Source organism: Neoarius graeffei, chromosome 17 (assembly GCF_027579695.1).
Source record: "Neoarius graeffei isolate fNeoGra1 chromosome 17, fNeoGra1.pri, whole genome shotgun sequence".
In the NCBI taxonomy this organism is placed as follows: Eukaryota; Metazoa; Chordata; class Actinopteri; order Siluriformes; family Ariidae; genus Neoarius; species Neoarius graeffei.
The window spans coordinates 39,941,702-39,954,602 of NC_083585.1; the positions used below are offsets into that span (position 1 = coordinate 39,941,702).

General features: G+C 40.9%; 1 protein-coding gene across 2 annotated transcripts in view; it reads left to right on the top strand.

Annotated features, from left to right (window-relative positions):
- Positions 1-12,901, top strand: part of LOC132901645 (TRPM8 channel-associated factor homolog) — a 32,505-nt gene that overhangs the window by 17,345 nt on the left and 2,259 nt on the right. The window contains exons 2-7 of one of the 2 annotated variants that reach the window (XM_060944186.1): positions 518-1,233; positions 1,328-2,328; positions 5,007-5,101; positions 5,283-5,496; positions 8,812-9,051; positions 9,169-9,506. In XM_060944186.1, the coding sequence (XP_060800169.1) occupies positions 614-1,233; positions 1,328-2,328; positions 5,007-5,101; positions 5,283-5,496; positions 8,812-9,051; positions 9,169-9,506 (2,508 nt within the window). In that variant the 5' untranslated portion in view covers positions 518-613. The remainder of the gene's footprint in view (positions 1-517; positions 1,234-1,327; positions 2,329-5,006; positions 5,102-5,282; positions 5,497-8,811; positions 9,052-9,168; positions 9,507-12,901) is intronic. The other variant, XM_060944185.1, reaches the window with a different exon arrangement.

The following is a 12,901-nucleotide window of genomic DNA, read 5'->3' on the forward strand; positions in this document are numbered from 1 at the left end:
AAAAAGATGCCCGAGCCACCTCAGCTGATTCCTCTCAATGCCTCAAAAGTCATTTATTATAATTCTTGAATAATGAAGTAGAGAAGAATTATTTTATTTATTTATTTATTTATTATTTATTTAACTTCGCCTAGTAAATACAATGACGGATAGGCAGGGACACCACAACAGTAAAAACCAATTACTGTGGGCCCATAAAAACAAAAGGTATATTACAGTAAAAATACAAAAACACAACATTTTTTAACCATCCAAGTTCCAGACAAATCAGCTCGCTGACCGATTTAAATTATTTACAGATCAGTTTAAAAATATGGATTATTTTTTACACCCCCAGTTGTTTGTTCTTTTTTTCTGCTGATAATAACCGATTTAAGATTGTGCATTGTTTAATTTCAATCACTGCCTTTTAAATTGATGTATTGATCCAAGTTGTCTGAGCATTACATCCTTAGAGCTGGCTGTGATCTGAAATACATTATATGAACATTCTTACATCTTTTTTATTTTCTTTCAGCAGCACTACAACTTCAGAAGACCTAATCTTTATTGAGTACATCAGGCCAGAAATACCAAAGATTAACCATTCTCCAAAAAATTAAATTGAAGCGCAATGGCACAAGAGTTGGACTACCGCGCTCTTATGAATGGGATTCAGGAGCTTGATTTCCAGGCAAATGCAGTGCCAAGTGACCTTGTGCTAATAGGCAACCAAGCCTTCCCGCTCAGCATGAATCCAAGAGGTCAGGTCCTTATGGCTGCATCTCGCTATGGCCGGGGACGTATAGTAGTGTTGGGACATGAGGGGTATTTAACACGTTTCCCAGTCCTGGTAGAAAATGCCTTGAAATGGCTTATGCCATCTGAGTCTGAAAGCAAAACTATAGGCATTCAAAAGAGTTACAGTTCCCTTGCAGAAAATTTATCTGACTGCACTCTGAAAACCAAGGTAGGAGATTTCCAAAATGCTGGTTTAGCAGTCTATGTCACCAATGCCTACAGTGTCGATTCATGTGCCAAAGAGTTAATAGCCTTCCTTAAATCTGGGGGAGGCTTGCTCATTGCTGGTCAAGCTTGGCACTGGGCTCAGACCCATCCAGGAGAGAATACATTACTCTGCTTCCCCGGCAACAAAGTGTGCAGTGTGGCAGGAATCTATTTCTCACATCTTCCAGGGGAACGTGGCAAATTTCCTGTTCCCATGGAAATTCCCTCGAGCTGGCTGGCAGTGTCGTAAGTAAAGCAAATGTAAATTTTTTGTTTGTGTTTAAAAGTTTCTTTTAATTGTCTCAAATATCTCACTTGGTTTATGTTGGCTTATTCCCAGGATTGGTAAGGACTTCAAAGATGACCTAAAGTTCCTACTCCAAGGTGTTTCTGAGTTTGATATTCGAGGTGGGGCTTTAGCTTCTGAAGTGTTGACACATGGACCCTTAGCCTTTCCTATTGCATGTGACCCATCTGGGAGAGCATTCATTGCTGGGGCCTACTATGGACAAGGGAGAATAATTGTGGCCACCCACGAAAGCTACCTTGGTCGTGATTCGCTGTCTACCTTCTTGATCAATGCTATCCGCTGGCTTGATGAAGACCGCAAAGGGGTTATCGGAATCGTGCCCCAACTTAAAGATGCCCATCGTGTTCTGAGCAATTCAGGACTAAATTGTCAATTCACTGGATTTAGAAAAGACCTAAGTGTCTTTGTCTGTACCTCCTACGATGATTCTCAATGTCAGCAGATCCAGGAGTTTGTTGCTGAGGGTGGAGGACTCATGATAGGAGGTCATGCTTGGTACTGGGCACAGTCCAACCCTCAGCGCAATGTGATGACTGATTGCCCAGGAAATCATATCCTCATTAAAATGGGACTGTCTCTCATGGGTAATATCTTGGAAGGTGGCTTGTATAAAGCCCAGCAAATAACTGAAGATGGAGACAGAAGAACAGAGGCATACCATTTCCGTGACTTGCTGCGGCGCTTTGCTTGCCATGTCATCCAGGGCCAAGATTTTACTAAACATGAACAGGAATATCTGCAGAAGCTGAGAAATGATTGCACAAATTATCTGCGCATGCAGGATCATGACAGTGCTTCCTATACTTCAATGGTTGCACTGCTCACAGATATGGTGAAAAAGGCAGGCGTTCCACAAGTGTGCCAAACATGTCCTGTTAAAAGTACCAAAGATAAACTACTGCTTAATGTGGGAAGTGAGGTGTACAGGGTGTGCAAAGATCCTGATGCACTTTTGCCATTCATCATCAACAACATACCCAACCTACCTACGGTATCCAATGCAAGAGTCCGGATCAGTGCAAACACATCTGGTAAAGATTCTGTTTTCTTTAATCATTTGAGGTTTTTTAGAAACTGAATTTTCTGTTTCGGATTGTATTTATTGAGTATGCATGACTCTAAAGCTGAGTTTGTGTGTTATACAACAGTTAGCTTAAACTAACCTCTGCCAAACATCGATGATACCATTAACCATCTGAAAGATCATTTGTCACTTTGTCTAATGTTAAAAGCACTGCAAGGGGGAAAACTGAATTGTAAAATATGTGCCACATGCAGTTTAAGTTAAAGCATTCTCAGGGTTGTAACCAGGATCAAGAACTGTTTGCGAGGTCCACATTGCAGAAATATCATAGTTATTATTCATCATCGTGAAGGAATTGCTAATTTCAAATCTCTGTTATGTTACCATTGTTAAATTGTTCTCACTCCAGTGAGACTGTTTTTAATTTTATTGAACTGAACATTTTGGTTTAGAAGCCGAAATTAGCTACCATGTTCATTTCCGAATTGCATTACATGATGCTGTACCATCAATACGAGAGTAAATAATACACAATCCTGCTCAGTGTGTTATTAATGAGTAATCTTGCACAATATAACAACTTTATATTGACCTAGCATTAAATGTTTATTTATCGCCAGCTAATGAAGTTGGAGCCACCCTAATCAGTTACTGCAACTTTTGATTTGGCTAACAAAGTTATGAGTAGTGTAAAAAAAAAAAAAAGGTTTACATTTTAAAAACCTCCAATATACACTCATATTTTTATGTTGTTATATAGACTCTCACATATAGGACATAGCTAAGATGCATGTACATTAGCCTATAATATATGCATTGCAGGTCTCTCAACAAGAAAACAGGTGGAGCTAAACATAATGGCCAAAATAATTAAGTCTATGGATACAACTCTTTAGCTGCTCTGGGGTCACCATAATACACTGCACCACATCGTACACTAAACCACATTGTCAGGACACTATTGCGTCCTTGTTGAATTTAACAACTGGAGATATGCTGCAACCCCAATTCCAAAAAAGCTGGGACATTGTGTAAGCTGTAAATAAAAACAGAATGCGATAATTTGCAAATCATGGAAATCCTTTATTTCACTGAAAATAGTACAAAGACAACATATCAGATGTTGGAACTGAGAAATGTTATTGTTTTTTGAAAAATATATGCTCATTTTGGATTTAATACCAGCAACACATTTCAAAAAAATTGGGACAGGGGCATGTTTACCACTGTGTTGCATCACCTCTACTTTTAACAACACTCTGTAAACATTTGGGAACTGAGGAGACCAACTGCTGTAGTTTTGAAAGACAAATGTCCCATTCTTGCTTGATATACAGTTTCAATTGCTTAAGTTTGGGGTCTCCTTTGTCGTATTTTGCACTTCATATTGTGCCAAATGTTTTAAATGGGAGACAGATCTGGACTACAGGCAGGCCAGTTTAGCACCTGGACTCTTTTATTACAGAGCCATGCAGTTTTAATGTGTGCAGAAAACAGTTTGGCATTGTCTTGCTGAAAGAAGGAAGGCCTTCCCCGAAAAAGATTTTGTCTGAATGGCAGCATATTGCTTTGAAACATGTATATATCATTCAGCATTAATGAAACCTTCCCAGATGTGCAAGCTACCCATGTCATGTGCACTAATGCACCTTCATACCATCACAGATGCTGGCTTTTGAACTGTGCACTGATAACAAGTCAGATGGTCCCTCTCCTCTTTAGTCTGGAGAACATGATGTCTAGGATTTCTAAAAATAATTTCTAATTTTGATTCATCAGACCTTGGGACAATTTTCCACTTCGCCTCAATCCATCATAAAAGAGCTTGGGCCCAGAGAAGGTGGCAGTGTTTCTGGATATTGTGTATATATGGTTTTAACTTGCATTTGTGGATGCAGTAATGAACTGTTTTCACAGACGATGGTTTTCTGAAGTGTTCCTGAGCCCATACAGTGATTTCCACTACAGGCACGTCTGCTTTTAATACAGTGTCACCTGAGGGCCTGAAGATCACAGTCATCCAATGTCAGTTTTCAGTCTTGTTTCTTGCATACAGAGATTTCTCCAGATTCTCTCAACCTTTTAATGATATTATGTACCATAGATGATGTGATCCCCAAATTCTTTGCAATTTTACATTGAGGAACATTATTCTTAAATTGTTGCACTGTTTGCCCATGCAGTCTTTCACAGAGTAGTGAACCCCTCCCCATCTTTACTTCTGAGAGACTGAGTCTCTCTGAGATGCACTTTTTATACCCAATCATGTTACTGACCTGTTGCCAGTTAACCAAATTAAGGGTTTTTTTTTAGCATTACACAATTTTGTCAGTCTTTTTTTTAAATATGTTGCTGACCTCAAATTCAAAATGAGCATATATTTTTCAAGAAACAGCATTTCTCAGTTTCAACATTTGATATATTGTCTTTATACTATTTTCAATGAAATGTAGGTTTTCCATGTCTTTCAAATCTTCACATTCTGTTATTATTTATGTTTTACACAGTGTCCCAACTTTTTTGGAATTGGGGTTGTACATGAGAGGTTTAAAAAAAAAATGCAAAATTACCAAGGTCCAGACCTCTGTGTTCTTGTGGCTAGTTTCAGCCTCGGGTGTACATATACACTAAGAGGTACTGTATTACAGATGAGACTGTATAACCTTCAGCGATATTTTGTTACAGATTGTGAAGAATGGATAAGCACAGGTCTGTATCTCTCTCCTGGAATGAGGACTTACGTTGCAGTACCTGAAGAAATCAAAGGCAAAGGTTGGCAGGTAATTACACTACTCACTATGCTGCTCAGTCTGTTACACTGTTAGACATAATTCAAACATGTTTATACATATGTGTGTGTGTGTGTGTGTGTGTGTGTGTGTGTGTGTGTGTAACAAATGAGGAGATACATTTAGATATTTGCAGGAAAAGTAGAGTAATCTTTACACCATATGTCTACAGCTGCAGATTGGATGTCAGACAGATTTCTTGGGCGATGCAGATGTTCTGAAACGCGCTTCTGTGGTGCACGAGCGAATTGCTTTGGAGAGTGAGATGCTGTCGGTCTGTAATTTGTGGGGAGGCCTCATATACATAATTGCACCATGCAAGAGCAAAGTGGATGAGGTGGAGGTTGTTGTACAAACAGCCATAAAAGCCCCATACTACAAGTTTGGTAAATTCAATTGCCACTTATTTCCTTAACAGCAGCATGGAATACTACTAAAACAGGAGCTTGCGAATAACTATTTTTAACTAATACTCTGATTAGCTGATGGTGAACTAAAAACAACATGAGAAACTTTGGTGACGTCATATTTCCATATGCAGCCAAATCTCTTGTGTTTTCAACTGACCAATTTTTTTTTAAAAAAGAAAGCTTTTATTGTCTGAAGTAATTGATGGTCTACATTTTGGGCATTTACTGGCATATGATGTGGAATCAGGGGTATAACAATCAAACAGTTTGGATCAATTTAGAAGATAGAGAGTGAAATGAATCGAGGTAGCAATCATTCATTGATTATTAACCACTATAATTGATGAATATTGACAATAATTTATTAGAAATTGATTATTATAGGAAGAGGATAGACAACTGCTGTGTAAAAAATACTTTGTATTTTTAAACTGATTTGTCAGTAGGTTAGTGAGGTGACCATAACTCTTATACTTGCTAAATTCAATTAAATCATGTCTGTTGTAGTAGGCTCAGTGTTGTGGCCAAATATCAAAACATTGCCTTCAGAAATGAAATCCGATCTTACAACCCCAATTCCAAAAATGTTGGGATGCTGTGTAAAATGTAAATAAAAACAGAATTTGATAATTGGCAAATCATAGGAACACTATATTTCATTGAAAATAGTACAAAGACAACATATCAAATGTTGAAACTGAAAAATTTTGTTGTTTTTTGAAAAATACGGTTGTGGTCAGCAGTTTACATAGTGTGACATGAATGTTATCTTGGATATGAATGTTATAGCAATATTTGGGCTTTCAGTAATTTCTTTGAACTGTGGCAGAATGTACAGCATACATCTTTAATTAAAAAAAACACTAGAATTTGGTGCACAACTTTTAATTTTCTTTGGGTTTTCTGAAATCAACACAGGGTCAAAATTATACATACAGGATCAAAAATATACATAAGCACACCTAATATTTGGGTAAAATGTCTCTTCACAAGATTCACCTTGACCAACCATTTTTGTTTACCATGAACAAGCTTCTGGCAGAATTCTGGTTGGATATTTGATGACTCTTCATGGTAGAATTGGTAGAGTTAAATTAAATTTGTTTTTTTTTCTTGGCATGAACTCGACTTATAAGCACAGTCCATGTATTTTTCAGTAGGGTTAAAGTTAGGACTTGTTTTAAGCTTAATGTTAGCCTGCTTTATTCACCACAACCAGCTCTGATGCATGTTTGGGTTCATTGTCCTGTTGTAAGTCCCAAGTCGTGTTCAAGTTTCTGATGGTTTATGCTGAAGAATTCTGAGGTAGTCCTCCTTCTTCATTATTCCATCCACTTTGTGCAATGAACCAGTTCCACTGGAAGTAAAACAGCCCCAGAGCATGATGATCCTACCACCACCACCACCAGCTGGTACAGTGTCCATGGTGGTCATTGTGGCCAAACAACTCAGTCTTTGTCTCATCTGGCCATACAGCTATCCTCCAGAAGGCTTTTTTCTTTGTTCGTGTGGTCAGCTTCAAACTTTAGTTAAGCTTGAAAATGTCAGTTTTGGAGCAGGGGGTATTTTTTGGATAGCAACCTCTTAGTCCATGGTGATGTAAAACTCACTGAACTGTAGACAGTGATCCATCAGCTTCCAGTTCATGGCAGGGCTGTGCCATGGTGGTTCCCAGGTTATTCCTGGCCATCCAAACCAATTTCCTTTCAGCTGGGGGTGACAGTTTGGGTTTTCTTGAAGCAAAGTGGCTTGGCAAAGTGATTACACCTCCCAGTAACTTACATACAATAGTTTGAAGTGATCTTGGAATTTGCAGTTGTTTAGAAATGGCTCCAAGAAACATTCTGGAGTTGTGCACATCTGCAATCCTCTTTCTCAGATCTGCACTGAGCTCTTTGGACTTTCCCATTGTATTGTGCATTGGTCAATCAAATGAGTGCTGTAAACAAACCCTTTTTATGAAGGCACAGAGAAGCTACCAGCTGTAGTCAATCATAATCACTAACAGGAAGTTAAGAGACCTCGGCCTTGGCAAGATAAAATACATTTTAGAAGTTTCAGCACCTCTGAATTAATAACCTAAGTAAGCATACGTAAATTTTTGACCCTGTACAGTATGTATAATTTTGACCCTGTGTTGATTTCAGAAAACCCAAAGAAAATTAAAACTTGTGCACCAAATTCTAGTGTTTTTTTTAATAAAAGATGTATGCTGTACATTCTGCCACAGAAAAAGAACAGTTCAAAGAAATTACTGAAAGCCCAAATATTGCCATGACATTCACATCAAAGATGATATTCATGTCACTGTATGTAAACTTCTGACCACAACTGTATATGCTCGTTTTGAATTTGATATCAGCAGCACGTTTCAAATAAGTTGGGACAGGGGCATATTTACCACTGTGTTGCATCACCTCTATTTTTATATTTTTAACAACACTTTAAACGTTTGGGAACTGAGGAGACCAATTGCTGTAGTTTTGAAAAAGCAACGTTGTCCCATTCTAGCCTAATATAAAATTTCAATTCCTTAACAGTTTGGGGTCTCCTTTGTCATATTTTGCATTTCATAATGTGCGAAATCTTTTTAATGGGAGACTGGTCTGGACTGTAGGCAGGCCAGTTTAGCACCTAGACTCTTTTTTATATATAAAAAATTCAGTTTTAATGTCGCCTTCCCAGATGTACAGGCTACCCATGTGATGTGCACTAATGCACCTTCATACCATCACAGATGCTGGCTTTTGAACTGTGCACTGATAACAAGCTGGATGGTTCGTCTTCTCTTTAGCCTGGAGGATGTGTAGTGTCCATGATTTCTAAAAAGAGTTTCTACTTTTGATTCATCAGACTTTGGGACAATTTTCCACTTTGCCTCAGTCCACTGTAAAAGAGCTCAGGCCCAGAGAAGGTGGTGGTGTTTCTGGATATTGTTTATATATGATTTTAACTTGCATTTGTGGATGCAATAATGAACTGTTTTACAGGCAATGGTTTTCCTGAATTAAGTGTTCCTGAGCCCATACAGTGATTTCCACTACAGACACGTGTCTGCTTTTAATACAGTGTCGCCTGAGGGCCTGAAGATCACAGGCATCCAATGTCAGTTTTCAGTCTTGTCTCTTGCTTAAGTCAGTCACTGAAAATGCCACATCTTGGCCAACCAATTTAGTGATCAAGAATAAAATAATCTAGTTCCAAAAGAGTGTTCAGACTAACATATGCTGGTAAAACACAAGCCATTCTAGTGTAATCAAATAAGTGAACTTAACATTTCCTCTCCATCAGGACAAACCAGTGTAGCAGACTGGGTGAAGGAGATCCGTAATGCACCAGCTCCTTGGGCAGAACTGGAGTTTGAGAATGTAATCATTACCTTACACTCAGACTTCATACGTAAACTGGACCGACCTGATGAGGTGGCGGCTCTCTGGAATTCCATAATGAAGGGTGTGGCTGACTTAGCCTCAAAACCTGCCAAGTTTCCACGCAAGGAACGTTTTGTCGCTGATGTTCAGATCTCTTGTGGTACGTGCTGGAAACTGTCAGTAGCACAAACCATATTAACTCAAGCTACTAAAGCTGGTAAAAGACCCAGTGTGATTGACTAACAAAGCTTCTCAATCCCCCGGTCTTTCATAACAGGTTTTATGCATGCCGGCTACCCGGTAATGATTCACTCCTCCTCTGCCCCAGAACTCATGAACCCAGAGACAGCTCGAACACAGGGTATTTGGGGGGCCATTCATGAATTGGGCCATAATCAGCAGCGCTCTGTGTGGGAGTTCCCTCCACATACCACTGAGTGCACCTGTAACCTGTGGTCGGTGTATGTGCATGAGGAGGTGCTGGGGGTGAACAGGGCCAAGGCTCATGATAACATGTCTCCAGAAAACAGAAAGAAACGAATTGAGAATTATGCTAAGGGAGGCAGGAAGCTGCAGGACTGGAGTGTCTGGACAGCCCTGGAGACATACATACAGGTAAACAACTCCATATTTTCTGATTGTGTTTTTATTTATTTTATTGAATACAAATTAAAAATAGTATAAAAGTATTTGGTGAGAGGGGATGATTGATTCTATATTTACATTCCAGTTACTGAACTAAGTCAGTAATTATAGAAGAGTAACTGTTTAAAAAAAAAAAGTACACAGTGTAGCAATGCAGATATATTTCTATATATGTTTATAACTGCTCTATCACTGGTTACTTTCCGAGTACATTTATTTCTTTTTGGAGGTGGAATGCACTGAAGTAATTCTACTTAATTATTACATTTAAGTGTCATGTTAGCAGATTTGTACTGTATCAGCGCAAACTACAACTGTCACTGATAGTGCCAGCAATCAAAGTTCGTGGCAGCCTACAAACATGGCCACCACAGACTACAATTCCCAAACACCACAGTGCCCTCCCTCTCCCGAATTCTAATCACCACTGCATCTATTCCTCATCACATCTCATCAGCCACCACTACTTAAGGACTTCGGTTACAAACTATCAGTGTGAAGTATCGTTCTGTGTATGTGTCCCTGATCATACCAAGCCGTTTCTCCCTTGTATATGACAATCGGGACTATGACCCTGCTTTCTGTTTATGTTCAGACTCTTAACCTTTGTTATTCCTCTGACACGCTGTTTGTAAATCAACCAACCCATTGCTCGACCCGGACACTGTCCTTTGTCTCACAATTTGGATTTGGCTGCCAATTTGCGACGCACCCACTCTCCCCTTCAGCTGCATCCATAAGTGACTGCACCCCTGACAGGATACTTTGCCATCATGGACGCAGCAGAGGAAGCGAAGCAAACTGCTCTTTCTGTGCAGGGATGACTGTTAGGAGAACACCAACAAATGTTGAGTGATTTGAACATCCGTATTTCACAACTCACTGCTGCTGTCTCACAGGCCCTCCTGACATGTCCAGCGCCCACTGTGAGTTGATCTACAATTGTTCCTCGACCAGATAATTTCTCTGGTGAGATATTGGAGTGCAAGGATTTCCTTCTGCAATGTTTGCTGTTCTTCACGGTCCAAACTTAGACTACTGATCAGCAGAAGATCACCCAGTTTCTTAATTTGCTCACTGGCAGGGCATTGCAATGGGCCACCGCAGTATGGGAGTGAGGCAGCGAGCTCACAACCTCCTCTGACTGCTTCATCAAACTGTTCAAGAGAGTATTCAGTCATCAGCCTGAGGGCATCGAAGTAGGAGAAAAACTGCTAACTATATGGCAAGGAGAAAGGAGAGTGGCCGAATATGCCCTTGAATTCCATACACAGGTGGCTGGCAGTGGAGGGAATGAACCAGTGCTGAAGGCCATGTTCCACCAAGATCTGGACCTACTCATCCTTACCGAACTTGCATGCCATGATGAACAGCACATCTTGGACTCTCTTATTGATCTGGCCTTTAAGCTGGACAATCTCCTCCCTAACAGGCCCTCCTTGCAGCACGCTCCTGTAAACATCCAGCCAGCTCAGTCTCCTCCACCCATGGAGGTCTCTAACACTTGCATGCCCCACTCTGAGAGAGAGGAGATGCTGGGAGGGACTATGCTTCTACTGTGGTGAACCTGATCATCTGTTAGTCCATTGTCCCATTCAACCACCCAACACCAGAAAACGTGACAACTTTGGGAAAGAACATAGCTCCAGCACCCCTCTGAGTCACAAAGCCTTTTCTCTTCATTGATTCCTTAAGCTCAATGTATTGTTAAACCTCTCAGAGTCTTCCCATGTTCTTTCTGCCCTATTAGACTCTGGGAAAGTACTGTGTCATGCCATATAGGGTCTCTTGTGCACCCAGCATGTTCCAATGCCTCATTAACAACATCCTCCAAGACATGCTGGGATGCTATGTAGTCACATACATCGACGATATTCTCATCTACTCCCCAGACGAAGTCAGTCAGTCATTAAAAGCATCTAAGGTCAGTACTCACCCGGCTCCTTGAGAACTAGCTATACGTCAAAGCGGAAAAATGTGAGTTCCATGTTTCCCAAATCTTGTTCCTGGGATACATTATCAGTGCAGGAGGGGTTAGCATGGACTCTAACAACGTGTCCACAGTAACCACCTGGCCCACACCAACTTCGGTCAAGGAGCTCCAACATTTCCTGGGGTTCGCCAACTTTTACCGAGGGTTCATTCGAGGGTTCAGTACTATCTCCACTCCTCTCACTGCCTTGCTCAAGAAGGGCCCAAGCATCTTCAGTGGAACCAGGGGGTGGAGGATGCGTTTGTTCAGCTCAAGTCAGCCTTGACCACAGCACTTATCCTTAAACACCCAGATCCTACAAAATCCTTCACCATTGAAGTAGATGCCCCTGAAACTGGCATGGGAGGCATCTTGTTTCAGCACTTTGGGGAGAAGCCTAAACTACACCATGTGGCGTTCTTCTCTAAGAAACTTGCGCCAGCCTAGCCTATGATATAGGTAACAGAGAACATCTCTTTATTAAACTGGCCCTAGAGGAATGGAGGCACTAGCTCGAGTGGGCCACACATCCATTTGTCATCCTCACTGATCACAAGAATCTTGAATACCTCAAGACAGCTAAGCGGTTGAACCCAGGTCAGGCATGTTGGGCACTCTTCTTCACCCGCTTCCAGTTTACCATCTCATGCCATCCTGGCTCCAGAAACACTAAAGCTGATGCATTATCCAGAATCCATGCCTCCACAACCCTCAATCAAGAGTCCACACCTATTCTGCCACCCAAATGCTTTGCTAACACTCTCTCATGGGAAATTGACAAGAAACTGACACAAGCCCAACCTCGCAACCTTCCAGAAGCTAATCTACCCAGTCTTGTGTTCTTCCCACCACATTCCGGGGTTGCCTCATTACCTGGGCACACTCATCTCCTGCCATGGGACACCCCAATAGCCAATGCACTTACCAACTCATCAGGACAAAATGTTGGTGAGAAAACATGATATCTGATATAAATCAGTTTGCCTCCTCCTGTTCCACCTGTGCTCAAGCCAAGGTGCCCCAAGCTCCGACCGCAGGTAAGTTCATGCCACCGCCCACACTCCAAAGACCCTGGACCCATCTGGCTATAGACTTCATCACGATCTACCCAAATCACAAGACCACACTGTAATCATCATAGTAATTGATCAATTCTCCAAAGCCCTGAAACTCATTCCCTTGCCTGACCTACCCACAGCCTTTGAAATAGCAGAGTTCATTTTCTCCCATGTCTTCAGGTAGTACGGGATCTCCGATGGTATGATGAGTGATCGGGGACCCCAGTTCACATCCAGATTATGGGCAAAATTCATGGACAAACTAGGGGTATCAGTGAGTCTAACTTCGGGGCATCAACCACAGTCCAGTGGCCGAGCGGAACATGTGAATCAGG